Source organism: Osmerus mordax, chromosome 24, assembly GCF_038355195.1.
Source record: "Osmerus mordax isolate fOsmMor3 chromosome 24, fOsmMor3.pri, whole genome shotgun sequence".
Classification (NCBI taxonomy): Eukaryota; Metazoa; Chordata; class Actinopteri; order Osmeriformes; family Osmeridae; genus Osmerus; species Osmerus mordax.
In genome coordinates, this window is record NC_090073.1 from 2,791,895 (window position 1) to 2,819,683 (window position 27,789).

The 27,789-nt window shown below is 44.0% G+C and overlaps 1 protein-coding gene across 6 annotated transcripts in view; it reads left to right on the forward strand.

Annotated features, from left to right (window-relative positions):
- The window catches only part of LOC136933033 (NACHT, LRR and PYD domains-containing protein 12-like), a 561,343-nt gene that overhangs the window by 459,745 nt on the left and 73,809 nt on the right, over positions 1 to 27,789 (forward strand). For 5 of the 6 annotated variants that reach the window (XM_067228390.1, XM_067228387.1, XM_067228386.1 and 2 more), the window contains exon 17: positions 21,472 to 21,639. The exons of the other annotated variant lie outside the window; for it this stretch is intronic. In XM_067228390.1, coding sequence (XP_067084491.1) covers positions 21,472 to 21,639 — 168 coding nt within the window. The remainder of the gene's footprint in view (positions 1 to 21,471; positions 21,640 to 27,789) is intronic. 6 annotated transcript variants of the gene reach the window in all.

The following is a 27,789-nucleotide window of genomic DNA, read 5'->3' on the forward strand; positions in this document are numbered from 1 at the left end:
CTCCAAATTCCAAGTACAAAAACTGGTCATAACTGAGGCAGGGTTATAACTGGAGCAGGGTTATGTCTGGAGCAGGATCAAAACTGGGGCAGGGTCATAACTGGAGCAGGGTCATGACTGGTGGAGGGTCATAACTGGAGCAGGGTCATAACTGGGGCAGGGTCATAACTGAGGCAGGGTCATAACTGAGGCAGGGTCATAACTGGAGCAGGGTCATAACTGGAGCAGGGTCATAACTGGGGCAGGGTCATAACTGGAGCAGGGTCATAACTGGGGCAGGGTCATAACTGGAGCAAGGTCATAACTGAGGCAGGGTCATAACTGGAGCAGGGTCATGACTGGGGCAGGCTCATAACTGGGGTAGGGTCATGACTGGGGCAGGGTCATAACTTGAGCAGGGTCATAACTGAGGCAGGGTCATAACTGGAGCAGGGTCATAACTGAGGCAGGGTCATAACTGGTGCAGGGTCATAACTGAGGCAGGGTCATAACTGAAGCAGGGTCATGACTGGAGCAGGGTCATGACTGGTGGAGGGTCATAACTGGAGCAGGGTCATAACTGGTGCAGGGTCATAACTGAGGCAGGGTCATAACTGGAGCAGGGTCATAACTGGGGCAGGGTCATAACTGGTGCAGGGTTATGACTGGGGCAGGGTCATGACTGGAGCAGGGTCATAACTGGGGCTGGGTCATAACTGGGGCAGGGTCATAACTGGAGCACACATCTGTGTGTGTCTGTGAGGCCCACATCACCAAAACAATGTTGCTCTACATATATGTGTCACAACCCTGCTCCTGTAGAGATACCATCCTGTAGGTTTATATTCCGCTATTGAGAGATACCATCCTGTAGGTTTACACTCCAACCCTGCTCCTGGAGAGATACTCTCCTGTAGACACAAACACCAGCTCTAACTAGTTCAGACAGCATGAGAGTCAAAGCCCTGCCGGTACCAGGCCTGGTATGAGCACAGATCGGGCGGGGCTCAGCCCACTTAGACTGCTTGAGACCAGAAGGTCTTAAACTCCTGGGTGGAGGAGTGCTGCAGTGTCTAAAGCAGGCTGCTAGCAAACATGCAGCCCTGTGTGAGGTGGACCCTGATGTCATTCTTCAGTGTCTGGTTGAAATTCTGAGAATCAATTGTAAAAACATTTTTAATTTCTCTCCAATACAAATGTATTAACAAACAAAGAAATATTTATAATTTAAAAGTTTTTAGAAGTGAAAGCCTAAGGAACATCCCTACTAAAACACAGGGTTAGAGCTGCTGACTGTAGATACTAAAGTATCCCTCATCACATCTCTACTAAAACACAGGGTTAGAGCTGCTGACTGTAGATACTAAAGTATCCCTCATCACATCTCTACTAAAACACAGGGTTAGAGCTGCTGACTGTAGATACTAAAGTATCCCTCATCACATCCCTACTAAAACACAGGGTTAGAGCTGCTGACTGTAGATACTAAAGTATCCCTCATCACATCCCTACTAAAACACAGGTTAGAGCTGCTGACTGTAGATACTAAAGTATCCCTCATCACATCCATACTAAAACACAGGGTTAGAGCTGCTGACTGTAGATACTAAAGTATCCCTCATCACATCTCTACTAAAACACAGGGTTAGAGCTGCTGACTGTAGATACTAAAGTATCCCTCATCACATCCCTACTAAAACACAGGGTTAGAGCTGCTGACTGTAGATACTAAAGTATCCCTCATCACATCCCTACTAAAACGCAGGGTTAGAGGTGCTGTCTGTAGATACTAAAGTATCCCTCATCACATCTCTACTAAAACACAGGGTTACAGCTGCTGACTGTAGATACTAAAGTATCCCTCATCACATCTCTACTAAAACACAGGGTTAGAGCTGCTGACTGTAGATACTAAAGTATCCCTCATCACATCCCTACTAAAACACAGGGTTAGAGCAGCTGACTGTAGATACTAAAGTATCCCTCATCACATCCCTACTAAAACACAGGTTAGAGCTGCTGACTGCCAGCCTGGCTGACATACAGACCATGTGGTAAAGGTTCACAGTGAGAGATACAGAGTAACAACAGGTCAGGAAACCTGCCTGTCTGACTCTCAGTCCTATTGAACAGCAACATTCAAGCCTGGTTCTGACCCTACTAATGAATGATTCTAGCAACAAATGTTTGTTGAAATGATGGCTGTGTCTGTGGTGTCTACTTTAGTGATTTATGTTTTTAAGACACTTTGTTGTGTTTGACAGGATGAGACAGCAGAGACCAGCCTCACCTGTACCCAGCTGTGTGTCCATGAAGAGTGCCAGGTCGATGGATCGACCTATCAATTTCAGTGATGGAGGACCTTCTAATGAGGAAGGGTATGTACTGACCTCTCATGGTGTTCAATGTTATGTGATGAAGGTGACATGGTGTGAAGAAGCTGTCTCTACTGGGACTCAACATTCCTATATTATAATGTATTTGTCTTATAGTTTGTTTGTGATTATAATGATAGTGTTTAAATGTATTTGGGCCCATATGAATCAATGCAGCATTTCTTATTCATGTCAGAGCACAACCTGCTGTTGTGTATTTGTGTTTTCTCCAAATTCCAAGTACAAAAACTGGTCATAACTGAGGCAGGGTTATAACTGGAGCAGGGTTATGTCTGGAGCAGGATCAAAACTGGGGCAGGGTCATAACTGGAGCAGGGTCATGACTGGTGGAGGGTCATAACTGGAGCAGGGTCATAACTGGGGCAGGGTCATAACTGAGGCAGGGTCATAACTGAGGCAGGGTCATAACTGGAGCAGGGTCATAACTGGAGCAGGGTCATAACTGGGGCAGGGTCATAACTGGAGCAGGGTCATAACTGGGGCAGGGTCATAACTGGAGCAAGGTCATAACTGAGGCAGGGTCATAACTGGAGCAGGGTCATGACTGGGGCAGGCTCATAACTGGGGTAGGGTCATGACTGGGGCAGGGTCATAACTTGAGCAGGGTCATAACTGAGGCAGGGTCATAACTGGAGCAGGGTCATAACTGAGGCAGGGTCATAACTGGTGCAGGGTCATAACTGAGGCAGGGTCATAACTGAAGCAGGGTCATAACTGGAGCAGGGTCATAACTGGAGCAGGGTCATAACTGGGGCAGGGTCATAACTGGTGCAGGGTTATGACTGGGGCAGGGTCATGACTGGAGCAGGGTCATAACTGGGGCTGGGTCATAACTGGGGCAGGGTCATAACTGGAGCACACATCTGTGTGTGTCTGTGAGGCCCACATCACCAAAACAATGTTGCTCTACATATATGTGTCACAACCCTGCTCCTGTAGAGATACCATCCTGTAGGTTTATATTCCGCTATTGAGAGATACCATCCTGTAGGTTTACACTCCAACCCTGCTCCTGGAGAGATACTCTCCTGTAGACACAAACACCAGCTCTAACTAGTTCAGACAGCATGAGAGTCAAAGCCCTGCCGGTACCAGGCCTGGTATGAGCACAGATCGGGCGGGGCTCAGCCCACTTAGAGTGCTTGAGACCAGAAGGTCTTAAACTCCTGGGTGGAGGAGTGCTGCAGTGTCTAAAGCTGGCTGCTAGCAAACATGCAGCCCTGTGTGAGGTGGACCCTGATGTCATTCTTCAGTGTCTGGTTGAAATTCTGAGAATCAATTGTAAAAACATTTTTAATTTCTCTCCAATACAAATGTATTAACAAACAAAGAAATATTTATAATTTAAAAGTTTTTAGAAGTGAAAGCCTAAGGAACATCCCTACTAAAACACAGGGTTAGAGCTGCTGACTGTAGATACTAAAGTATCCCTCATCACATCTCTACTAAAACACAGGGTTAGAGCTGCTGACTGTAGATACTAAAGTATCCCTCATCACATCTCTACTAAAACACAGGGTTACAGCTGCTGACTGTAGATACTAAAGTATCCCTCATCACATCTCTACTAAAACACAGGGTTAGAGCTGCTGACTGTAGATACTAAAGTATCCCTCATCACATCCCTACTAAAACACAGGGTTAGAGCTGCTGACTGTAGATACTAAAGTATCCCTCATCACATCCCTACTAAAACACAGGGTTAGAGCTGCTGACTGTAGATACTAAAGTATCCCTCATCACATCCCTACTAAAACACAGGGTTAGAGCTGCTGACTGTAGATACTAAAGTATCCCTCATCACATCCCTACTAAAACACAGGTTAGAGCTGCTGACTGTAGATACTAAAGTATCCCTCATCACATCCATACTAAAACACAGGGTTAGAGCTGCTGACTGTAGATACTAAAGTATCCCTCATCACATCCATACTAAAACACAGGGTTAGAGCTGCTGACTGTAGATACTAAAGTATCCCTCATCACATCCATACTAAAACACAGGGTTAGAGCTGCTGACTGTAGATACTAAAGTATCCCTCATCACATCTCTACTAAAACACAGGGTTAGAGCTGCTGACTGTAGATACTAAAGTATCCCTCATCACATCCCTACTAAAACACAGGGTTAGAGCTGCTGACTGTAGATACTAAAGTATCCGTCATCACATCCCTACTAAAACACAGGGTTAGAGCTGCTGACTGTAGATACTAAAGTATCCCTCATCACATCCCTACTAAAACACAGGGTTAGAGCTGCTGACTGTAGATACTAAAGTATCCCTCATCACATCCCTACTAAAACACAGGGTTAGAGCTGCTGACTGTAGATACTAAAGTATCCCTCATCACATCCCTACTAAAACGCAGGGTTAGAGGTGCTGTCTGTAGATACTAAAGTATCCCTCATCACATCTCTACTAAAACACAGGGTTAGAGCTGCTGACTGTAGATACTAAAGTATCCCTCATCACATCTCTACTAAAACACAGGGTTAGAGCTGCTGACTGTAGATACTAAAGTATCCCTCATCACATCCCTACTAAAACACAGGGTTAGAGCTGCTGACTGTAGATACTAAAGTATCCCTCATCACATCCCTACTAAAACGCAGGGTTAGAGGTGCTGTCTGTAGATACTAAAGTATCCCTCATCACATCCCTACTAAAACACAGGGTTAGAGCAGCTGACTGTAGATACTAAAGTATCCCTCATCACATCCCTACTAAAACACAGGTTAGAGCTGCTGACTGCCAGCCTGGCTGACATACAGACCATGTGGTAAAGGTTCACAGTGAGAGATACAGAGTAACAACAGGTCAGGAAACCTGCCTGTCTGACTCTCAGTCCTATTGAACAGCAACATTCAAGCCTGGTTCTGACCCTACTAATGAATGATTCTAGCAACAAATGTTTGTTGAAATGATGGCTGTGTCTGTGGTGTCTACTTTAGTGATTTATGTTTTTAAGACACTTTGTTGTGTTTGACAGGATGAGACAGCAGAGACCAGCCTCACCTGTACCCAGCTGTGTGTCCATGAAGAGTGCCAGGTCGATGGATCGACCTATCAATTTCAGTGATGGAGGACCTTCTAATGAGGAAGGGTATGTACTGACCTCTCATGGTGTTCAATGTTATGTGATGAAGGTGACATGGTGTGAAGAAGCTGTCTCTACTGGGACTCAACATTCCTATATTATAATGTATTTGTCTTATAGTTTGTTTGTGATTATAATGATAGTGTTTAAATGTATTTGGGCCCATATGAATCAATGCAGCATTTCTTATTCATGTCAGAGCACAACCTGCTGTTGTGTATTTGTGTTTTCTCCAAATTCCAAGTACAAAAACTGGTCATAACTGAGGCAGGGTTATAACTGGAGCAGGGTTATGTCTGGAGCAGGATCAAAACTGGGGCAGGGTCATAACTGGAGCAGGGTCATGACTGGTGGAGGGTCATAACTGGAGCAGGGTCATAACTGGGGCAGGGTCATAACTGAGGCAGGGTCATAACTGGAGCAGGGTCATAACTGGAGCAGGGTCATAACTGGGGCAGGGTCATAACTGGAGCAGGGTCATAACTGGGGCAGGGTCATAACTGGAGCAAGGTCATAACTGAGGCAGGGTCATAACTGGGGCAGGCTCATAACTGGGGTAGGGTCATGACTGGGGCAGGGTCATAACTTGAGCAGGGTCATAACTGAGGCAGGGTCATAACTGGAGCAGGGTCATAACTGAGGCAGGGTCATAACTGGAGCAGGGTCATAACTGGGGCAGGGTCATAACTGGTGCAGGGTTATGACTGAGGCAGTGTCATAACTGGAGCAGGGTCATGACTGGAGCAGGGTCATGACTGGTGGAGGGTCATAACTGGAGCAGGGTCATAACTGGTGCAGGGTCATAACTGAGGCAGGGTCATAACTGGAGCAGGGTCATAACTGGGGCAGGGTCATAACTGGTGCAGGGTTATGACTGGGGCAGGGTCATGACTGGAGCAGGGTCATAACTGGGGCTGGGTCATAACTGGGGCAGGGTCATAACTGGAGCACACATCTGTGTGTGTCTGTGAGGCCCACATCACCAAAACAATGTTGCTCTACATATATGTGTCACAACCCTGCTCCTGTAGAGATACCATCCTGTAGGTTTATATTCCGCTATTGAGAGATACCATCCTGTAGGTTTACACTCCAACCCTGCTCCTGGAGAGATACTCTCCTGTAGACACAAACACCAGCTCTAACTAGTTCAGACAGCATGAGAGTCAAAGCCCTGCCGGTACCAGGCCTGGTATGAGCACAGATCGGGCGGGGCTCAGCCCACTTAGAGTGCTTGAGACCAGAAGGTCTTAAACTCCTGGGTGGAGGAGTGCTGCAGTGTCTAAAGCTGGCTGCTAGCAAACATGCAGCCCTGTGTGAGGTGGACCCTGATGTCATTCTTCAGTGTCTGGTTGAAATTCTGAGAATCAATTGTAAAAACATTTTTAATTTCTCTCCAATACAAATGTATTAACAAACAAAGAAATATTTATAATTTAAAAGTTTTTAGAAGTGAAAGCCTAAGGAACATCCCTACTAAAACACAGGGTTAGAGCTGCTGACTGTAGATACTAAAGTATCCCTCATCACATCCCTACTAAAACACAGGGTTAGAGCTGCTGACTGTAGATACTAAAGTATCCCTCATCACATCTCTACTAAAACACAGGGTTAGAGCTGCTGACTGTAGATACTAAAGTATCCCTCATCACATCTCTACTAAAACACAGGGTTAGAGCTGCTGACTGTAGATACTAAAGTATCCCTCATCACATCCCTACTAAAACACAGGGTTAGAGCTGCTGACTGTAGATACTAAAGTATCCCTCATCACATCCCTACTAAAACACAGGTTAGAGCTGCTGACTGTAGATACTAAAGTATCCCTCATCACATCCATACTAAAACACAGGGTTAGAGCTGCTGACTGTAGATACTAAAGTATCCCTCATCACATCCATACTAAAACACAGGGTTAGAGCTGCTGACTGTAGATACTAAAGTATCCCTCATCACATCTCTACTAAAACACAGGGTTAGAGCTGCTGACTGTAGATACTAAAGTATCCCTCATCACATCCCTACTAAAACACAGGGTTAGAGCTGCTGACTGTAGATACTAAAGTATCCCTCATCACATCCCTACTAAAACGCAGGGTTAGAGGTGCTGTCTGTAGATACTAAAGTATCCCTCATCACATCTCTACTAAAACACAGGGTTACAGCTGCTGACTGTAGATACTAAAGTATCCCTCATCACATCTCTACTAAAACACAGGGTTAGAGCTGCTGACTGTAGATACTAAAGTATCCCTCATCACATCCATACTAAAACACAGGGTTAGAGCTGCTGACTGTAGATACTAAAGTATCCCTCATCACATCCCTACTAAAACACAGGGTTAGAGCAGCTGACTGTAGATACTAAAGTATCCCTCATCACATCCCTACTAAAACACAGGTTAGAGCTGCTGACTGCCAGCCTGGCTGACATACAGACCATGTGGTAAAGGTTCACAGTGAGAGATACAGAGTAACAACAGGTCAGGAAACCTGCCTGTCTGACTCTCAGTCCTATTGAACAGCAACATTCAAGCCTGGTTCTGACCCTACTAATGAATGATTCTAGCAACAAATGTTTGTTGAAATGATGGCTGTGTCTGTGGTGTCTACTTTAGTGATTTATGTTTTTAAGACACTTTGTTGTGTTTGACAGGATGAGACAGCAGAGACCAGCCTCACCTGTACCCAGCTGTGTGTCCATGAAGAGTGCCAGGTCGATGGATCGACCTATCAATTTCAGTGATGGAGGACCTTCTAATGAGGAAGGGTATGTACTGACCTCTCATGGTGTTCAATGTTATGTGATGAAGGTGACATGGTGTGAAGAAGCTGTCTCTACTGGGACTCAACATTCCTATATTATAATGTATTTGTCTTATAGTTTGTTTGTGATTATAATGATAGTGTTTAAATGTATTTGGGCCCATATGAATCAATGCAGCATTTCTTATTCATGTCAGAGCACAACCTGCTGTTGTGTATTTGTGTTTTCTCCAAATTCCAAGTACAAAAACTGGTCATAACTGAGGCAGGGTTATAACTGGAGCAGGGTTATGTCTGGAGCAGGATCAAAACTGGGGCAGGGTCATAACTGGAGCAGGGTCATGACTGGTGGAGGGTCATAACTGGAGCAGGGTCATGACTGGTGGAGGGTCATAACTGGAGCAGGGTCATAACTGGGGCAGGGTCATAACTGAGGCAGGGTCATAACTGAGGCAGGGTCATAACTGGAGCAGGGTCATAACTGGAGCAGGGTCATAACTGGGGCAGGGTCATAACTGGAGCAGGGTCATAACTGGGGCAGGGTCATAACTGGAGCAAGGTCATAACTGAGGCAGGGTCATAACTGGAGCAGGGTCATGACTGGGGCAGGCTCATAACTGGGGTAGGGTCATGACTGGGGCAGGGTCATAACTTGAGCAGGGTCATAACTGAGGCAGGGTCATAACTGGAGCAGGGTCATAACTGAGGCAGGGTCATAACTGGTGCAGGGTCATAACTGAGGCAGGGTCATAACTGAAGCAGGGTCATGACTGGAGCAGGGTCATGACTGGTGGAGGGTCATAACTGGAGCAGGGTCATAACTGGTGCAGGGTCATAACTGAGGCAGGGTCATAACTGGAGCAGGGTCATAACTGGGGCAGGGTCATAACTGGTGCAGGGTTATGACTGGGGCAGGGTCATGACTGGAGCAGGGTCATAACTGGGGCTGGGTCATAACTGGGGCAGGGTCATAACTGGAGCACACATCTGTGTGTGTCTGTGAGGCCCACATCACCAAAACAATGTTGCTCTACATATATGTGTCACAACCCTGCTCCTGTAGAGATACCATCCTGTAGGTTTATATTCCGCTATTGAGAGATACCATCCTGTAGGTTTACACTCCAACCCTGCTCCTGGAGAGATACTCTCCTGTAGACACAAACACCAGCTCTAACTAGTTCAGACAGCATGAGAGTCAAAGCCCTGCCGGTACCAGGCCTGGTATGAGCACAGATCGGGCGGGGCTCAGCCCACTTAGACTGCTTGAGACCAGAAGGTCTTAAACTCCTGGGTGGAGGAGTGCTGCAGTGTCTAAAGCAGGCTGCTAGCAAACATGCAGCCCTGTGTGAGGTGGACCCTGATGTCATTCTTCAGTGTCTGGTTGAAATTCTGAGAATCAATTGTAAAAACATTTTTAATTTCTCTCCAATACAAATGTATTAACAAACAAAGAAATATTTATAATTTAAAAGTTTTTAGAAGTGAAAGCCTAAGGAACATCCCTACTAAAACACAGGGTTAGAGCTGCTGACTGTAGATACTAAAGTATCCCTCATCACATCTCTACTAAAACACAGGGTTAGAGCTGCTGACTGTAGATACTAAAGTATCCCTCATCACATCTCTACTAAAACACAGGGTTAGAGCTGCTGACTGTAGATACTAAAGTATCCCTCATCACATCTCTACTAAAACACAGGGTTAGAGCTGCTGACTGTAGATACTAAAGTATCCCTCATCACATCCCTACTAAAACACAGGGTTAGAGCTGCTGACTGTAGATACTAAAGTATCCCTCATCACATCCCTACTAAAACACAGGTTAGAGCTGCTGACTGTAGATACTAAAGTATCCCTCATCACATCCATACTAAAACACAGGGTTAGAGCTGCTGACTGTAGATACTAAAGTATCCCTCATCACATCCATACTAAAACACAGGGTTAGAGCTGCTGACTGTAGATACTAAAGTATCCCTCATCACATCTCTACTAAAACACAGGGTTAGAGCTGCTGACTGTAGATACTAAAGTATCCCTCATCACATCCCTACTAAAACACAGGGTTAGAGCTGCTGACTGTAGATACTAAAGTATCCCTCATCACATCCCTACTAAAACGCAGGGTTAGAGGTGCTGTCTGTAGATACTAAAGTATCCCTCATCACATCTCTACTAAAACACAGGGTTACAGCTGCTGACTGTAGATACTAAAGTATCCCTCATCACATCTCTACTAAAACACAGGGTTAGAGCTGCTGACTGTAGATACTAAAGTATCCCTCATCACATCCCTACTAAAACACAGGGTTAGAGCAGCTGACTGTAGATACTAAAGTATCCCTCATCACATCCCTACTAAAACACAGGTTAGAGCTGCTGACTGCCAGCCTGGCTGACATACAGACCATGTGGTAAAGGTTCACAGTGAGAGATACAGAGTAACAACAGGTCAGGAAACCTGCCTGTCTGACTCTCAGTCCTATTGAACAGCAACATTCAAGCCTGGTTCTGACCCTACTAATGAATGATTCTAGCAACAAATGTTTGTTGAAATGATGGCTGTGTCTGTGGTGTCTACTTTAGTGATTTATGTTTTTAAGACACTTTGTTGTGTTTGACAGGATGAGACAGCAGAGACCAGCCTCACCTGTACCCAGCTGTGTGTCCATGAAGAGTGCCAGGTCGATGGATCGACCTATCAATTTCAGTGATGGAGGACCTTCTAATGAGGAAGGGTATGTACTGACCTCTCATGGTGTTCAATGTTATGTGATGAAGGTGACATGGTGTGAAGAAGCTGTCTCTACTGGGACTCAACATTCCTATATTATAATGTATTTGTCTTATAGTTTGTTTGTGATTATAATGATAGTGTTTAAATGTATTTGGGCCCATATGAATCAATGCAGCATTTCTTATTCATGTCAGAGCACAACCTGCTGTTGTGTATTTGTGTTTTCTCCAAATTCCAAGTACAAAAACTGGTCATAACTGAGGCAGGGTTATAACTGGAGCAGGGTTATGTCTGGAGCAGGATCAAAACTGGGGCAGGGTCATAACTGGAGCAGGGTCATGACTGGTGGAGGGTCATAACTGGAGCAGGGTCATAACTGGGGCAGGGTCATAACTGAGGCAGGGTCATAACTGAGGCAGGGTCATAACTGGAGCAGGGTCATAACTGGAGCAGGGTCATAACTGGGGCAGGGTCATAACTGGAGCAGGGTCATAACTGGGGCAGGGTCATAACTGGAGCAAGGTCATAACTGAGGCAGGGTCATAACTGGAGCAGGGTCATGACTGGGGCAGGCTCATAACTGGGGTAGGGTCATGACTGGGGCAGGGTCATAACTTGAGCAGGGTCATAACTGAGGCAGGGTCATAACTGGAGCAGGGTCATAACTGAGGCAGGGTCATAACTGAAGCAGGGTCATAACTGGAGCAGGGTCATAACTGGAGCAGGGTCATAACTGGGGCAGGGTCATAACTGGTGCAGGGTTATGACTGGGGCAGGGTCATGACTGGAGCAGGGTCATAACTGGGGCTGGGTCATAACTGGGGCAGGGTCATAACTGGAGCACACATCTGTGTGTGTCTGTGAGGCCCACATCACCAAAACAATGTTGCTCTACATATATGTGTCACAACCCTGCTCCTGTAGAGATACCATCCTGTAGGTTTATATTCCGCTATTGAGAGATACCATCCTGTAGGTTTACACTCCAACCCTGCTCCTGGAGAGATACTCTCCTGTAGACACAAACACCAGCTCTAACTAGTTCAGACAGCATGAGAGTCAAAGCCCTGCCGGTACCAGGCCTGGTATGAGCACAGATCGGGCGGGGCTCAGCCCACTTAGAGTGCTTGAGACCAGAAGGTCTTAAACTCCTGGGTGGAGGAGTGCTGCAGTGTCTAAAGCTGGCTGCTAGCAAACATGCAGCCCTGTGTGAGGTGGACCCTGATGTCATTCTTCAGTGTCTGGTTGAAATTCTGAGAATCAATTGTAAAAACATTTTTAATTTCTCTCCAATACAAATGTATTAACAAACAAAGAAATATTTATAATTTAAAAGTTTTTAGAAGTGAAAGCCTAAGGAACATCCCTACTAAAACACAGGGTTAGAGCTGCTGACTGTAGATACTAAAGTATCCCTCATCACATCTCTACTAAAACACAGGGTTAGAGCTGCTGACTGTAGATACTAAAGTATCCCTCATCACATCTCTACTAAAACACAGGGTTAGAGCTGCTGACTGTAGATACTAAAGTATCCCTCATCACATCTCTACTAAAACACAGGGTTAGAGCTGCTGACTGTAGATACTAAAGTATCCCTCATCACATCCCTACTAAAACACAGGGTTAGAGCTGCTGTCTGTAGATACTAAAGTATCCCTCATCACATCCATACTAAAACACAGGGTTAGAGCTGCTGACTGTAGATACTAAAGTATCCCTCATCACATCCCTACTAAAACACAGGTTAGAGCTGCTGACTGTAGATACTAAAGTATCCCTCATCACATCCATACTAAAACACAGGGTTAGAGCTGCTGACTGTAGATACTAAAGTATCCCTCATCACATCCATACTAAAACACAGGGTTAGAGCTGCTGACTGTAGATACTAAAGTATCCCTCATCACATCTCTACTAAAACACAGGGTTAGAGCTGCTGACTGTAGATACTAAAGTATCCCTCATCACATCCCTACTAAAACACAGGGTTAGAGCTGCTGACTGTAGATACTAAAGTATCCCTCATCACATCCCTACTAAAACGCAGGGTTAGAGGTGCTGTCTGTAGATACTAAAGTATCCCTCATCACATCTCTACTAAAACACAGGGTTACAGCTGCTGACTGTAGATACTAAAGTATCCCTCATCACATCTCTACTAAAACACAGGGTTAGAGCTGCTGACTGTAGATACTAAAGTATCCCTCATCACATCCCTACTAAAACACAGGGTTAGAGCAGCTGACTGTAGATACTAAAGTATCCCTCATCACATCCCTACTAAAACACAGGTTAGAGCTGCTGACTGCCAGCCTGGCTGACATACAGACCATGTGGTAAAGGTTCACAGTGAGAGATACAGAGTAACAACAGGTCAGGAAACCTGCCTGTCTGACTCTCAGTCCTATTGAACAGCAACATTCAAGCCTGGTTCTGACCCTACTAATGAATGATTCTAGCAACAAATGTTTGTTGAAATGATGGCTGTGTCTGTGGTGTCTACTTTAGTGATTTATGTTTTTAAGACACTTTGTTGTGTTTGACAGGATGAGACAGCAGAGACCAGCCTCACCTGTACCCAGCTGTGTGTCCATGAAGAGTGCCAGGTCGATGGATCGACCTATCAATTTCAGTGATGGAGGACCTTCTAATGAGGAAGGGTATGTACTGACCTCTCATGGTGTTCAATGTTATGTGATGAAGGTGACATGGTGTGAAGAAGCTGTCTCTACTGGGACTCAACATTCCTATATTATAATGTATTTGTCTTATAGTTTGTTTGTGATTATAATGATAGTGTTTAAATGTATTTGGGCCCATATGAATCAATGCAGCATTTCTTATTCATGTCAGAGCACAACCTGCTGTTGTGTATTTGTGTTTTCTCCAAATTCCAAGTACAAAAACTGGTCATAACTGAGGCAGGGTTATAACTGGAGCAGGGTTATGTCTGGAGCAGGATCAAAACTGGGGCAGGGTCATAACTGGAGCAGGGTCATGACTGGTGGAGGGTCATAACTGGAGCAGGGTCATAACTGGGGCAGGGTCATAACTGAGGCAGGGTCATAACTGAGGCAGGGTCATAACTGGAGCAGGGTCATAACTGGAGCAGGGTCATAACTGGGGCAGGGTCATAACTGGAGCAGGGTCATAACTGGGGCAGGGTCATAACTGGAGCAAGGTCATAACTGAGGCAGGGTCATAACTGGAGCAGGGTCATGACTGGGGCAGGCTCATAACTGGGGTAGGGTCATGACTGGGGCAGGGTCATAACTTGAGCAGGGTCATAACTGAGGCAGGGTCATAACTGGAGCAGGGTCATAACTGAGGCAGGGTCATAACTGGTGCAGGGTCATAACTGAGGCAGGGTCATAACTGAAGCAGGGTCATGACTGGAGCAGGGTCATGACTGGTGGAGGGTCATAACTGGAGCAGGGTCATAACTGGTGCAGGGTCATAACTGAGGCAGGGTCATAACTGGAGCAGGGTCATAACTGGGGCAGGGTCATAACTGGTGCAGGGTTATGACTGGGGCAGGGTCATGACTGGAGCAGGGTCATAACTGGGGCTGGGTCATAACTGGGGCAGGGTCATAACTGGAGCACACATCTGTGTGTGTCTGTGAGGCCCACATCACCAAAACAATGTTGCTCTACATATATGTGTCACAACCCTGCTCCTGTAGAGATACCATCCTGTAGGTTTATATTCCGCTATTGAGAGATACCATCCTGTAGGTTTACACTCCAACCCTGCTCCTGGAGAGATACTCTCCTGTAGACACAAACACCAGCTCTAACTAGTTCAGACAGCATGAGAGTCAAAGCCCTGCTGGTACCAGGCCTGGTATGAGCACAGATCGGGCGGGGCTCAGCCCACTTAGACTGCTTGAGACCAGAAGGTCTTAAACTCCTGGGTGGAGGAGTGCTGCAGTGTCTAAAGCAGGCTGCTAGCAAACATGCAGCCCTGTGTGAGGTGGACCCTGATGTCATTCTTCAGTGTCTGGTTGAAATTCTGAGAATCAATTGTAAAAACATTTTTAATTTCTCTCCAATACAAATGTATTAACAAACAAAGAAATATTTATAATTTAAAAGTTTTTAGAAGTGAAAGCCTAAGGAACATCCCTACTAAAACACAGGGTTAGAGCTGCTGACTGTAGATACTAAAGTATCCCTCATCACATCTCTACTAAAACACAGGGTTAGAGCTGCTGACTGTAGATACTAAAGTATCCCTCATCACATCTCTACTAAAACACAGGGTTAGAGCTGCTGACTGTAGATACTAAAGTATCCCTCATCACATCTCTACTAAAACACAGGGTTAGAGCTGCTGACTGTAGATACTAAAGTATCCCTCATCACATCCCTACTAAAACACAGGGTTAGAGCTGCTGACTGTAGATACTAAAGTATCCCTCATCACATCCCTACTAAAACACAGGTTAGAGCTGCTGACTGTAGATACTAAAGTATCCCTCATCACATCCATACTAAAACACAGGGTTAGAGCTGCTGACTGTAGATACTAAAGTATCCCTCATCACATCCATACTAAAACACAGGGTTAGAGCTGCTGACTGTAGATACTAAAGTATCCCTCATCACATCTCTACTAAAACACAGGGTTAGAGCTGCTGACTGTAGATACTAAAGTATCCCTCATCACATCCCTACTAAAACACAGGGTTAGAGCTGCTGACTGTAGATACTAAAGTATCCCTCATCACATCCCTACTAAAACGCAGGGTTAGAGGTGCTGTCTGTAGATACTAAAGTATCCCTCATCACATCTCTACTAAAACACAGGGTTACAGCTGCTGACTGTAGATACTAAAGTATCCCTCATCACATCTCTACTAAAACACAGGGTTAGAGCTGCTGACTGTAGATACTAAAGTATCCCTCATCACATCCCTACTAAAACACAGGGTTAGAGCAGCTGACTGTAGATACTAAAGTATCCCTCATCACATCCCTACTAAAACACAGGTTAGAGCTGCTGACTGCCAGCCTGGCTGACATACAGACCATGTGGTAAAGGTTCACAGTGAGAGATACAGAGTAACAACAGGTCAGGAAACCTGCCTGTCTGACTCTCAGTCCTATTGAACAGCAACATTCAAGCCTGGTTCTGACCCTACTAATGAATGATTCTAGCAACAAATGTTTGTTGAAATGATGGCTGTGTCTGTGGTGTCTACTTTAGTGATTTATGTTTTTAAGACACTTTGTTGTGTTTGACAGGATGAGACAGCAGAGACCAGCCTCACCTGTACCCAGCTGTGTGTCCATGAAGAGTGCCAGGTCGATGGATCGACCTATCAATTTCAGTGATGGAGGACCTTCTAATGAGGAAGGGTATGTACTGACCTCTCATGGTGTTCAATGTTATGTGATGAAGGTGACATGGTGTGAAGAAGCTGTCTCTACTGGGACTCAACATTCCTATATTATAATGTATTTGTCTTATAGTTTGTTTGTGATTATAATGATAGTGTTTAAATGTATTTGGGCCCATATGAATCAATGCAGCATTTCTTATTCATGTCAGAGCACAACCTGCTGTTGTATATTTTTATTCATGTTTTCTCCAAATTCCAAGTACAAAAACTGGTCACTGCTCAGCAGAGTTTGAAAAGTTTATTCAGTCTTTAAAACGGTCAAAATCTCAACAAACAACAAGCCAGAGACCGTTCCTCAGGTACTGTGGGCTAGGAGTTGTGATTGTGAAGACAGTCTTGTAGTAAACTCTTAATTCTGGTGGCAGAACTAGGGTTAGGGTTAGACTAGAGCAGGGTCATAACTGGGGCAGGGTCATAACTGGAGCAGGGTCCTAACTGGAGCAGGGTCCTAACTGGAGCAGGGTCCTAACTGGAACAGGGTCATAACTGGAGCACACATCTGTGTGTGCATGTGAGGCCCACATCACCAAAACAATGTTACTTAACATATATTTGTCACAACCCTGCTCCTTGGGAGATACCCTCCTGTAGGTTTACACTCCAACCCTGCTCCTGGAGAGATACCCTCCTGTAGGTTTACACTCCAACCCTGCTCCTGGAGAGATACCCTCCTGTAGGTTTATATTCCAACCCTGCTCCTGGAGAGATACCCTCCTGTAGGTTTATATTCCAACCCTGCTCCTGGAGAGATACCCTCCTGTAGGTTTATATTCCAACCCTGCTATTGAGAGATACCCTCCTGTAGGTTTACACTCCAACCCTGCTCCTGGAGAGATACCCTCCTGTAGGTTTATATTCCAACCCTGCTATTGAGAGATACCATCCTGTAGGTTTACACTCCAACCCTGCTCCTGGAGAGATACTCTCCTGTAGACACAAACACCAGCTCTAACTAGTTCAGCTAACCTGAATGTGAGCTTAGAACACAGACATCTCCTCCTAGTGGAAGCCTTCAGTTAAACCAGTCCTAAACTAACCAGGTAGTTATAACTTCTCAATTTTAAAATACTTGACCTATAATGTCAATACTGAGTTTTTGTATAATAGCTTTACATGCAATAAAAAGAGATCAGTGACTGACAAACATAACCTCCCTCTCCCTACACACACATTCACACAAACACACACACATGCACAGATGTTTGGTCACCCTAGTCATAACCTCCATGCACACACACACACACACACACACACACACACACACACACACACACACACAGACAGCATGAGAGTCAAAGCCCTGCAGGTACCAGGCCTGGTATGAGCACAGACCGGGCGGGGCTCAGCCCACTTAGACTGCTTGAGACCAGAAGGTCTTAAACTCCTGGGTGGAGGAGTGCTGCAGTGTCTAAAGCAGGCTGCTAGCAAACATGCAGCCCTGTGCGAGGTGGACCCTGATGTCATTCTTCAGTGTCTGGTTGAAATTCTGAGAATCAATTGTAAAAACATTTTTGATTTCTCTCCAATACAAATGTATTAACAAACAAAGAAATATTTATAATTTGAAAGTTTTTAGAAGTGAAAGCCTAAGGAACATCCCTACTAAAACACAGGGTTAGAGCTGCTGACTGTAGATACTAAAGTATCCCTCATCACATCCCTACTAAAACACAGGGTTAGAGCTGCTGACTGTAGATACTAAAGTATCCTTCATCACATCCCTACTAAAACACAGGGTTAGAGCTGCTGACTGTAGATACTAAAGTATCCCTCATCACATCCCTACTAAAACACAGGGTTAGAGCTGCTGTCTGTAGATACTAAAGTATCCCTCATCACATCCCTACTAAAACACAGGGTTAGAGCTGCTGACTGTAGGGTGGCAGAAAGGCACAGAGTCAAAATACAGACGTCATTTATACTGAAATATTGCTTAACATGTCCCCCCCCCCCCCCCCCTGCAATACCAACAGCTGATCTTAACCTCCCCATCATTTGTTCCATTTTGATACACAAATCTATTCCTGGACTATCTCTGCTCATGAAACCTTTCCATGCTTAGATTCCATGGGGCTCTAGTTCCTTAGTTAGAGGTATCAATCTGACTCTTGTTTACCAGGTTCTTTTAAAAGGATGTGGGTCTAAGGTCATCTCCTAGTCTCTTTCTTACCATGCTGTGCTACAACTAGATAGTTTTAAGGAAATAAATCATTGTGTTGAATTAATGTATTGGGTTTTTCTTGGGAATATTAGGCAACTTACGCCACCACAATGGTTTACTTGGTGGTGATGGTATCACTCTTATACAGTATGTCTGTGTGTATACAGAAGTGGATACAGTTCAGTTTACCACTCATGTTTTTGTATGATATACTCTTTAGTAGATCATTAGCCATTCTACATGTGGTTCATGTGTTTATGTAATGTAATCTCTTCTCCTCAGAGATCAACAGGAGAAGCCTGAGACAGACCAGAGTCACCAGGAGGACTTGTCCTCCATATTCACAGTGAGTCATTTTGTTTTCATTTAATCTAAATGACAAACAAGACAATCATTATAAAAATGTTGTTCTACTGTGTAGATAGTTCCTTGTTCATTTGATATCCTTCTTCTCCGTTTCAGGTGCTTGAGGAGACTGTCATCAGGTTTGTGAAGGAAGAGCTGAAAAGGATGAAGAGGATTCTGAGTCCAGATTTCCCAGAAGGCTTAGAGAGTCAGAGGGAGGACCAGGAAGTGGTGGACCCTGAATATCAGAAGCAGGAGAGCAGTGCCAGAGAGGGAGCTCTGAAGATCACACTGCACGTCCTGAGGAACATGAACCAGAAGGAGCTGGCTGACACTCTGGAGGAAAGTAAGAGACTCCATATTTAGTCTTAGTTGACCGACTGATGGTTTATGATGAAGGTTAGATATATGAAGAAAGTTATGAGATTCAGAGTAGCCCAATGTTGTGTAAGTATTCCGATAACCTTGTACAATCTGTGAGTATACTAAACTGTTTCATTATTGTGTACCTGATAAATGATCATATAAGTTTAGATAGATTTGAAATTGAAAATGGAATTGAATGTAGAGGAAACACTTTCATACTCTGTCAATAATCAAAACTACGTTTAACAAAAACACACACTTAACGTGTGTTTTGTTTTCTGTTCAGATGAGCGTGCTGAGATTTGTCGACAGAAACTCAAATCTGAACTAAAGAAGAAGTTTGAAACTGTGTTTGAGGGCATAGCTAAACAAGGAAACCCAACTCTTCTCAATAAGATCTACACAGATCTCTACATCACAGAGGGTGAGAGTGGAGAGATCAATAAAGAACATGAGGTGAGACAGATTGAGACAGCATCCAGGAAATCAGCAAAAACAGAAAAAGCCATCACATGCAACAACATCTTTAAACCTTCAACTGGACGAGACGCATCTATAAGAATTGTTCTGACAAAAGGAGTTGCTGGTATCGGAAAAACTGTCTCTGTGCAGAAGTTCATCACGGACTGGGCTGAGGGACTAGCCAATCAGGAAATCCAGTTCATCTTTCCTCTGCCGTTTCGAGAGCTGAATCTGTTGGATGGAGAAGAGTTCAGTCTGATGGAACTTGTCCATCACTTCTTCTCAGAAACCAGACAATCAGGAATCTCCATCTATGACAAGTACAACGTTCTGTTTGTCTTTGATGGTCTGGATGAGTGTCGACTGCCCTTAGCCTTCAAAAAGAACAAGACCTGGTGTGATGTCACAGAGTGCACCTCAGTGGATGTGCTGCTGACCAACCTGATCAAAGGAAACCTGCTTCCCTCTGCTCTCATCTGGATCACCACTCGACCTGCAGCAGCCAATCAGATCCCTTCTGAGTGTGTTGACCTGGTGACAGAGGTACGAGGGTTCAATGATGATCAGAAGGAGGAGTACATCATGAAGAGATGCAGTGATGAGATCCTGGCCAAGAGAATCATCTCACACATCAAGACATCTAGGACTCTCTACATCATGTGCCACATTCCAGTCTTCTCCCTAATGTGTGTGACAGTCCTGGAGCACCTGCTGAGAACAGAGAAGAAAGAGAAGATGCCCAAGACCCTGACTGAGATGTACACAGCCTTCCTGGTGTTACAGACCAAACAGAAGAAAGTGAAGTATCATGGGAAAACTGAGACAGATCCACACTGGGATGAAGAGAGCATTAAGAGCATTCTGTCACTGGGAAAACTGGCCTTTCACCAGCTGGACAAAGGCAACCTGATTTTCTATGAGAAAGACCTGACAGAGTGTGGCATTGATGTCCGTGATGCCTCAGTGTACTCAGGAGTGTTCACACAGATCTTCAGACAGGATGGTAAAGTCTTCCAGGAGAAGGTGTTCTGCTTTGTCCATCTGAGCTTTCAGGAGTTTCTGGCTGCTGTGTTTGTGTGTCTCTCATTCATCAACAACAATGAGAATCTGATGTCTGACACTCCATCAGTTTCCAGCTCCAGCAAACTTTTGGCTCTTTTCAGAGAAAAACCAGAAGTCAGATTCTACAAGAGTGCTGTGGACAAGGCCTTGCAGAGTAAGAATGGAAACCTGGACCTTTTCCTCCGCTTTCTCCTGGGCCTCTCAATGAAGTCCAATCAGTCTGACTTACGAGGCCTACTGACTCAGAAAAGTAACAAGACAGAGAGCCATGAGGAAACAGTCAAGTACATCAAGAAGAAGATCAGAGTGGATCCTTCTCCAGAGAGATGCATGAATCTGTTCCACTGTCTGAATGAACTGAATGACCATTCTCTGGTGGAGGAGATCCAACAGTACCTGAGCTCAGGAAGTCTCTCCAGTGAGGAGCTCTCATCTACACAGAGGTCAGCTCTGTTCTTTGTGTTGCTGACTTCAGAAGAGAAGATGGACGTGTTTGACCTGAAGATATACTCCAGATCAGAGGAAGGTCTTCTGAGGCTGCTGCCAGTGATCAAAGACTCCAAAACTGCTCTGTATGTATAAAGCAATTTTAATAATGATATAATTTAGGACATACTGTGATGTGATATTTGCTTATTTGAACTATGACTCTGATGATGTGTCATGTTCTCCTTATGTCATGTAGGCTGAATGACTGTAACCTCTCAGAACGGTGCTGTGAAGCGCTGGCCTCAGCTCTCCCCTCCTCAGAGCTTACAGAGCTGGACTTGAGTAACAACAACCTGGGGGATTCAGGCATGAAGCTGCTCTCTGCTGGACTGGGGAATCCACTCTGCAAACTGGAGACACTGAGGTCTGTATTTATATTCTACATGAGACAATAATAAAGTTATAATAGCACAATGTCTATGTATAGTTGATTTTAGACAATATAATTTATTCTCAAGTTGGTTGCTCAAGGTTGCTTTCTGTCATCAGTGAGGAGTAGATTTATAATTATTCGATGGTAGTCTGCATACCTTGGTTTTATAATGAGAATCAGAATTTATTTTTATTGCCATGTAAGTTTAAAGACAGAATTGACTGTGGCATGAAGGTGCATACAATAAACAAATATGGATCTTAATAAAAATAAAATAAAACGTTGAATGTATAAATAAGATTACAAAAATAAAAAGTCTAATAGTAAGCTAAACAATATACTAAAGAGCTAAACAATGAGATATAAAATAGATATAAATATAGAATATAAAGTACAAGATAAGATACAAAATGATATGAATTGGGCAGCATAGTGCAAAATTACTTGTGCAAAATAGGTGGTGGATGGACTGGTTGAGGTTTTGGTCCTGATGGAAAATTGCTGCGTGAAATCTTCTTGATAAAGGATGATTAGATAATCATACGTATATTTCTATCATAGAAAGCCCTAGTACTTCTCTTCAATGCGGTATAAACAGTTCAGGTGTATGATTTAACAAGAAAATGAATGTAATATGAATATGCATATTAATATAATATTCTAGCAGCAAATTAATTTTTTCTGAATGTTGGCTCAGGCTGGAAAGGCTTGAATCATGAACTTGACTTCTGAACTGGAACAAAACACAAGTGATACTTGTGGAAGGATTCATGTTCAGCACCAATATTAGACAAGTCCTTCTTCCTTCTCAGCAGTGGAGGGGAGCTGTGTGACGAGCTATTGCCTCAATACACAGACAGAAACATGGAAGATAACATCTTGACATATTGGACTAAAATATTCTACTTATGTATATGTTGTGACATCACCAGGGGACAGGTAGTAGAGGGGTGTTACATACCTCGACCTGAGAGGTGGCAACACCCCAAAATGGTGGCAATGGCCCATACTACATCTCCAAGAATCCCTCACCAAGTGGACAGGTGTAGATGTGTGAGCCACCTAATTGAGTTAGGACTAGAAAAGGGGGGGAGGGGAAAGAGCAGGGAGAGAAAGCAGAGAGACAGAGGGCACATGGCTGGGTAGATTGGACCAGAGAGCAGCAGTTTAAATCCCAAGCCCTGTTTGGTGAGTGAAGGACGGCGTTGAAGGGGAAAGTATTTTTTGTTTAACTTTTGTGGATTTTTGTTGGACTGTGGAAGTTTGGAGGAGGAACTTGCCTGAGTTTATTTTTTGTAGGCTGCTCATGGAAAATAAAGTGCCATCTTGCTGTGGAACCTGTGTTAGCGTTGTCCGTCCCACCCTGTTGCACTGCCTCACTCTTGCCTGCCCTAGTCGGCTCTTCTCATGACGCCACAACGTATATACATAAATGAGTCAAGTATGTAATATGATCAATTTTGCAGGCTGTCATGCTGTGGGGTCACAGAGGAAGGCTGTGCTTCTCTGGCTTCAGCTCTGAAGACAAACCCCTCCACTCTGAGAGATCTGGATCTGAGCAACAGTGACCTGAGGAAATCAGATATGAAGCTTCTCTCTGCTGTTTTGGGGAATCCACTCTGCAAATTGGAGACACTGTGGTCAGTAATCATGTTTAGTCTTGAACTAATAGTTTCAATCACACATCACAAGCTGTATGGGGTCCATCTAGTTTCCTAGACAGAACTGGAGAATCCAGTAACATCAGCACTTCCCAGCTGATGCACACTGAACCCCAAAGAACTTCAGACAACACACCATTTTATAATACATCGTTCTCAAGAGTCATTGGTCCGTCCCACAATCACAAGACAGACACACAGCTGCCCCATGGCCCTTCAGACATTGGCTCACTGCACATCAAAGACTTCTTTCAGCCTAATCAATAATATGGCGTTGTCCTGGATACAGGGCAGAGGTCACATCTGTGGTAAGTTAACACATACGAGGTTGTTGGTTTGGTGTGTAACAATAGAGTAGAAATATAAAGACAAATACAAAAATAATGTACAAAAATACAAAATTATTTACAGTAAATACAGACTTAATTCCAGCAAATACAAAAATGAACAGTATTACAAAAATACTGCAGTAAGATACGAGCCAAAGATGCCTCAGGCCATGTTAGGTAGCGTCAGGAAAAAGAAGCTGTGCGTAGGACTATGGGCTCTGCACAGCAACCTGAGGAATATTTGTCTCAAAAACCCTAACTGCCAATTGCAGAAATGTCAGTTCGAAATGTGGATGATATGCAGCAGTCTGCCTTTAACCTTGGCAGTGACAGCAGCGTACCAGATGGTGATGGAGGAGGTGAAGATAGACTTAATGATGGCTGTGTAGAAGTGCACCACCCTTGTCTTTAGCAGGTTGAACTTCTTCAGCTGCCGCAGGAAGTACATCCTCTGTTGAGCTTTCTTGGTGAGGGAGCTGATGTTCAGCTCTCACTTGAGGTCCTGAGAATGATAGAGCCCAGGAAGCTGAAGGACTCCACAGTGGAGTTAGGGTGGAGGAGTCACACAGGGTGATGGGGCTGAGTGGGACCAGGCTCTTTCTGAAATCCACAACCAACTCCACTGTCTTCAGAGGGTTGAGCTCCAAGTAGTTCAGGCTGCACCAGTTCATCAGATGGTCAACTTCCCACCTGTAGGTGGACTCATCCTCACCAGAGACCAGGCCCATAATAGAGTTCAATAATTCCATGAGGAGTCGTGTGTATGTGGCCACTGCTGTCTGAACCAGTATCATGAGGAGTAGTGTGTATGTGGTCACTACTGTCTGAACCAGTATCATGACGAGTAGTGTGTATGTGGTCACTACTGTCTGAACCAGTATCATGAGGAGTAGTGTGTATGTGGTCACTGCTGTCTGAACCAGTATCATGAGGAGTAGTTTGTGTGTGTGTGGTCACTACTGTCTGAACCAGTATCATGAGGAGTAGTGTGTATTTGTTATGCATGTAACTGATTGGATAAGGAAGTAGTTGGAAAGAACTAAGACATGCGTTCAGAGAAAACACAGTCAAGGGATCTCATGTTCTGTGGTTATTCGTCCTCGAGTGTTTCTTTCTGTACATAATACATCACAGTTTGCATCTGGCGGCTGTTGTGCTGTTGTCCCTGTGGGTGACGCCTGTTCTACTGCATGAAGGGTTTTAGATTAGAAATAGCAAGAAAAGTGTGCTTGTACTGTTTAAAGTTGTATTATACTACTATATAACTGGATATTCACATGTATTCTGATATACTATACCTTATAGGATGGTAGTATTCCAGTTGAGATTCAGGGATGGTCAACCAAGTGCCTCATATACCAAGTGCGATTTCAAACATACAACATATTGACTATCAGATGGGGATTGTTTCAAGTCCCTCAGATTAAATTGATACCCGTATTTTTACTGGTTATATTGATTCAAACAATTTTTTTTTTTTTACTTCTGTCATTTAAGAATCATATTTTGAGCACAGATCTTCATTTATTGCATGCTTTCAACAAACCTAGGTGACCAAACAGTTGAAGAAAATCTGGTCAGTCAAGTGCTCCATGAAATGAGATTTTGAACTTGGCCCAGTTTCCCAGATATGGATTAAGCGTAGTCTTATACTAAAAACAATTTTCAATGGAGATCTTCATTTTATTCGACCTACTTACTTTTGTACTAGGCTTAATCCATGTCTGGGAAAGTGGACATATATCTCTTTTATTAATATTGTCTGAGAATAATAAGTGACAGTAAATTAACACATCGAATCAGGAGAATAGTAAACCATTTAAAAGTAGCAGTTACAGTTACATTCTGCCTTTCCTGGGTGGTGAGGTCATCAAATAATACACATTCTTCTAAGTGTCTAAGTTAATTCTGCTGTCTTTTGGATTTAGGAATCCTCCTGCTAGACTGAGAGTCAGAGACGTGTTTTTAGCACAGTGCTTCAGGGTGGCTGGAGAGACAGAGTCTGGCCCAGCTGCTTAGCAGGGGTAGGTGTTGTGGTCTCTCAGAGTACAGTCGTTTAGCCTCTCTCACCACCTTGCTAAACCTGGTCTTTGACTTCTTGAACCTGGATCTGTCCCTACTCCTGGACGCTTCCTCCTAGTCCAACCTCAGCCTTCTGAGTTTAGCCGTGAACCAGGGTTAGTCGTTGTTATAAATCACCCTAGTGCGTGTTGATATACAGCTGTTGTTTGACATCTGTCACAGCATCTGTGAGCATATCCAGACTGGATGACTGAGGAGTAGTGTGTATGTGGTCACTACTGTCTGAACCAGTATCATGAGGAGTAGTGTGTATGTGGTCACTACTGTGTTCGAACCATTCCAAAACATACCAAAGGATGTATTGTGTTATTGTATCTCACTGGTGAATTAATCTTTTAAGTTTTATTTCACAATAACACAATCAAGCTAACTATTCCTGAACAGTGTCATATATTCATTGATAGTTTGATCATGTCAGTCCAACAGTGCCATAGATATCATTTAAAGCACTGATAATAGGAGATACTAAACCTAGTGTTGATCCTAGTACCGAGGGAATTGTGATCTGATTGGCTCAGAAAGACACTAGACAGTCTAGAACAAAAGATTCACTGATGGCCTACATTTCACATTATATTACTTAGAAATACCTCAGGAAGACCACATGATGTCTCAGTATACATTAGACAGGATAGTTTTGGGAATATTTCACAAGTACAATCCAGCTTAGTAAAATCAGCTTCTCAGGCAGGTTCATTTTTCACATTGGTTACTGGCTACTGTGTCATTGTGTTCAAGTCAAATGTTATTTGTATAGCCCTTTTTCAAGCAATGCCGCAGAAGACTTCACACACACCCATAGAACTGGACCTAAACCAACCTAAACCCTCAAGAAAGACAAGGACAAACTCATAGTTAAAACATTTAAGAAAGCTTGGTAGGAGCAATTCAGTGAGAGAGTTCCACTCTTCCAGAGGTGGTCGGTGTTGAAGAAGAGGTGCAGACCATAAGCAAAGCATCATCATGCATCAAGAGTAGAGGTAACAATAAAAAAAGTGTTTGTGATCCCTCCCTAATGATAATCTTCTACAGGCTGTCAGGCTGTGACATCACAGAGGAAGGCTGTGCTTCTCTGGGCTCCGTGCTGAAGTCAACCTCCTTCCTGAGACAACTAGATGTAAGTAACAATGATCTGAAGGATGCCGGCATGAAGCTGCTCTCTGCTGGACTGGGGAACCCACTCTGCAAAATGGAGACACTGAGGTATGTGATCAAATTCGCCAGACAACAACTAGTTACACAATATCACACACCACACACTGGCTGCAAGTTTGTGGTTAATTCAAGATACAAGGAGGCCGGCCAAATAATATTCAGGGCAGGCTAGGGTCATATTCCACAAGGTAGAGTCATTCAGGTACAGGGCAGCTGGCAGGCTCAGAGTCAGGGTAGTGATGTTACGCTCAAAGCCATGCTCACGAAGCGGTATCAACCTTTCAATCAATTGATACCGACACAAACGTGTCGAGCGTGGCTTCAAATGGGCAAAAAACATGTGATCACCTGTCGAAGCTTCGGACGTCACACGAGCAGCTGACAGTGTCGTGCTACAGTCCGAGACAAACAGAGTTTTATTCAAACGCTGAAGACATCAGAAATCACTCATATTCATAGGTTATAGAGAGGATACATATTTACGGACGCTATAGAATACATTCATTGACAGAGCCAGAGATACAGATAGATTGCCAGAGCTAGATAGACGGAGATATAGACAGATGTGAGAGAGTAGGTGCACAAGCACATACATCTTTCTCTAGTTTTGCCAGCCTTCAAATGTGGCCATCCCTTTCACGGTTGCAAAAGCATGTTCCAAAACCTTAGCCGCTAGTCTACAATATCAAATCATAAATATTCATTTAGCGTATACTTCCACTAAAACAAGGTCAGCGGTTTCAAACTCACTCTTTTAGACTGAAGGGCAGTGCTTTTACCAGAAGGCCATACTCAACCTGACTTCACATGTGAATAATGCTATCAGAACCTAAAAATAAATGTTATGAATGTAAATGAGCAAAGACGTTATGTTGTTTATAATACATCAACATATATTTTTGACACCTGAAAAT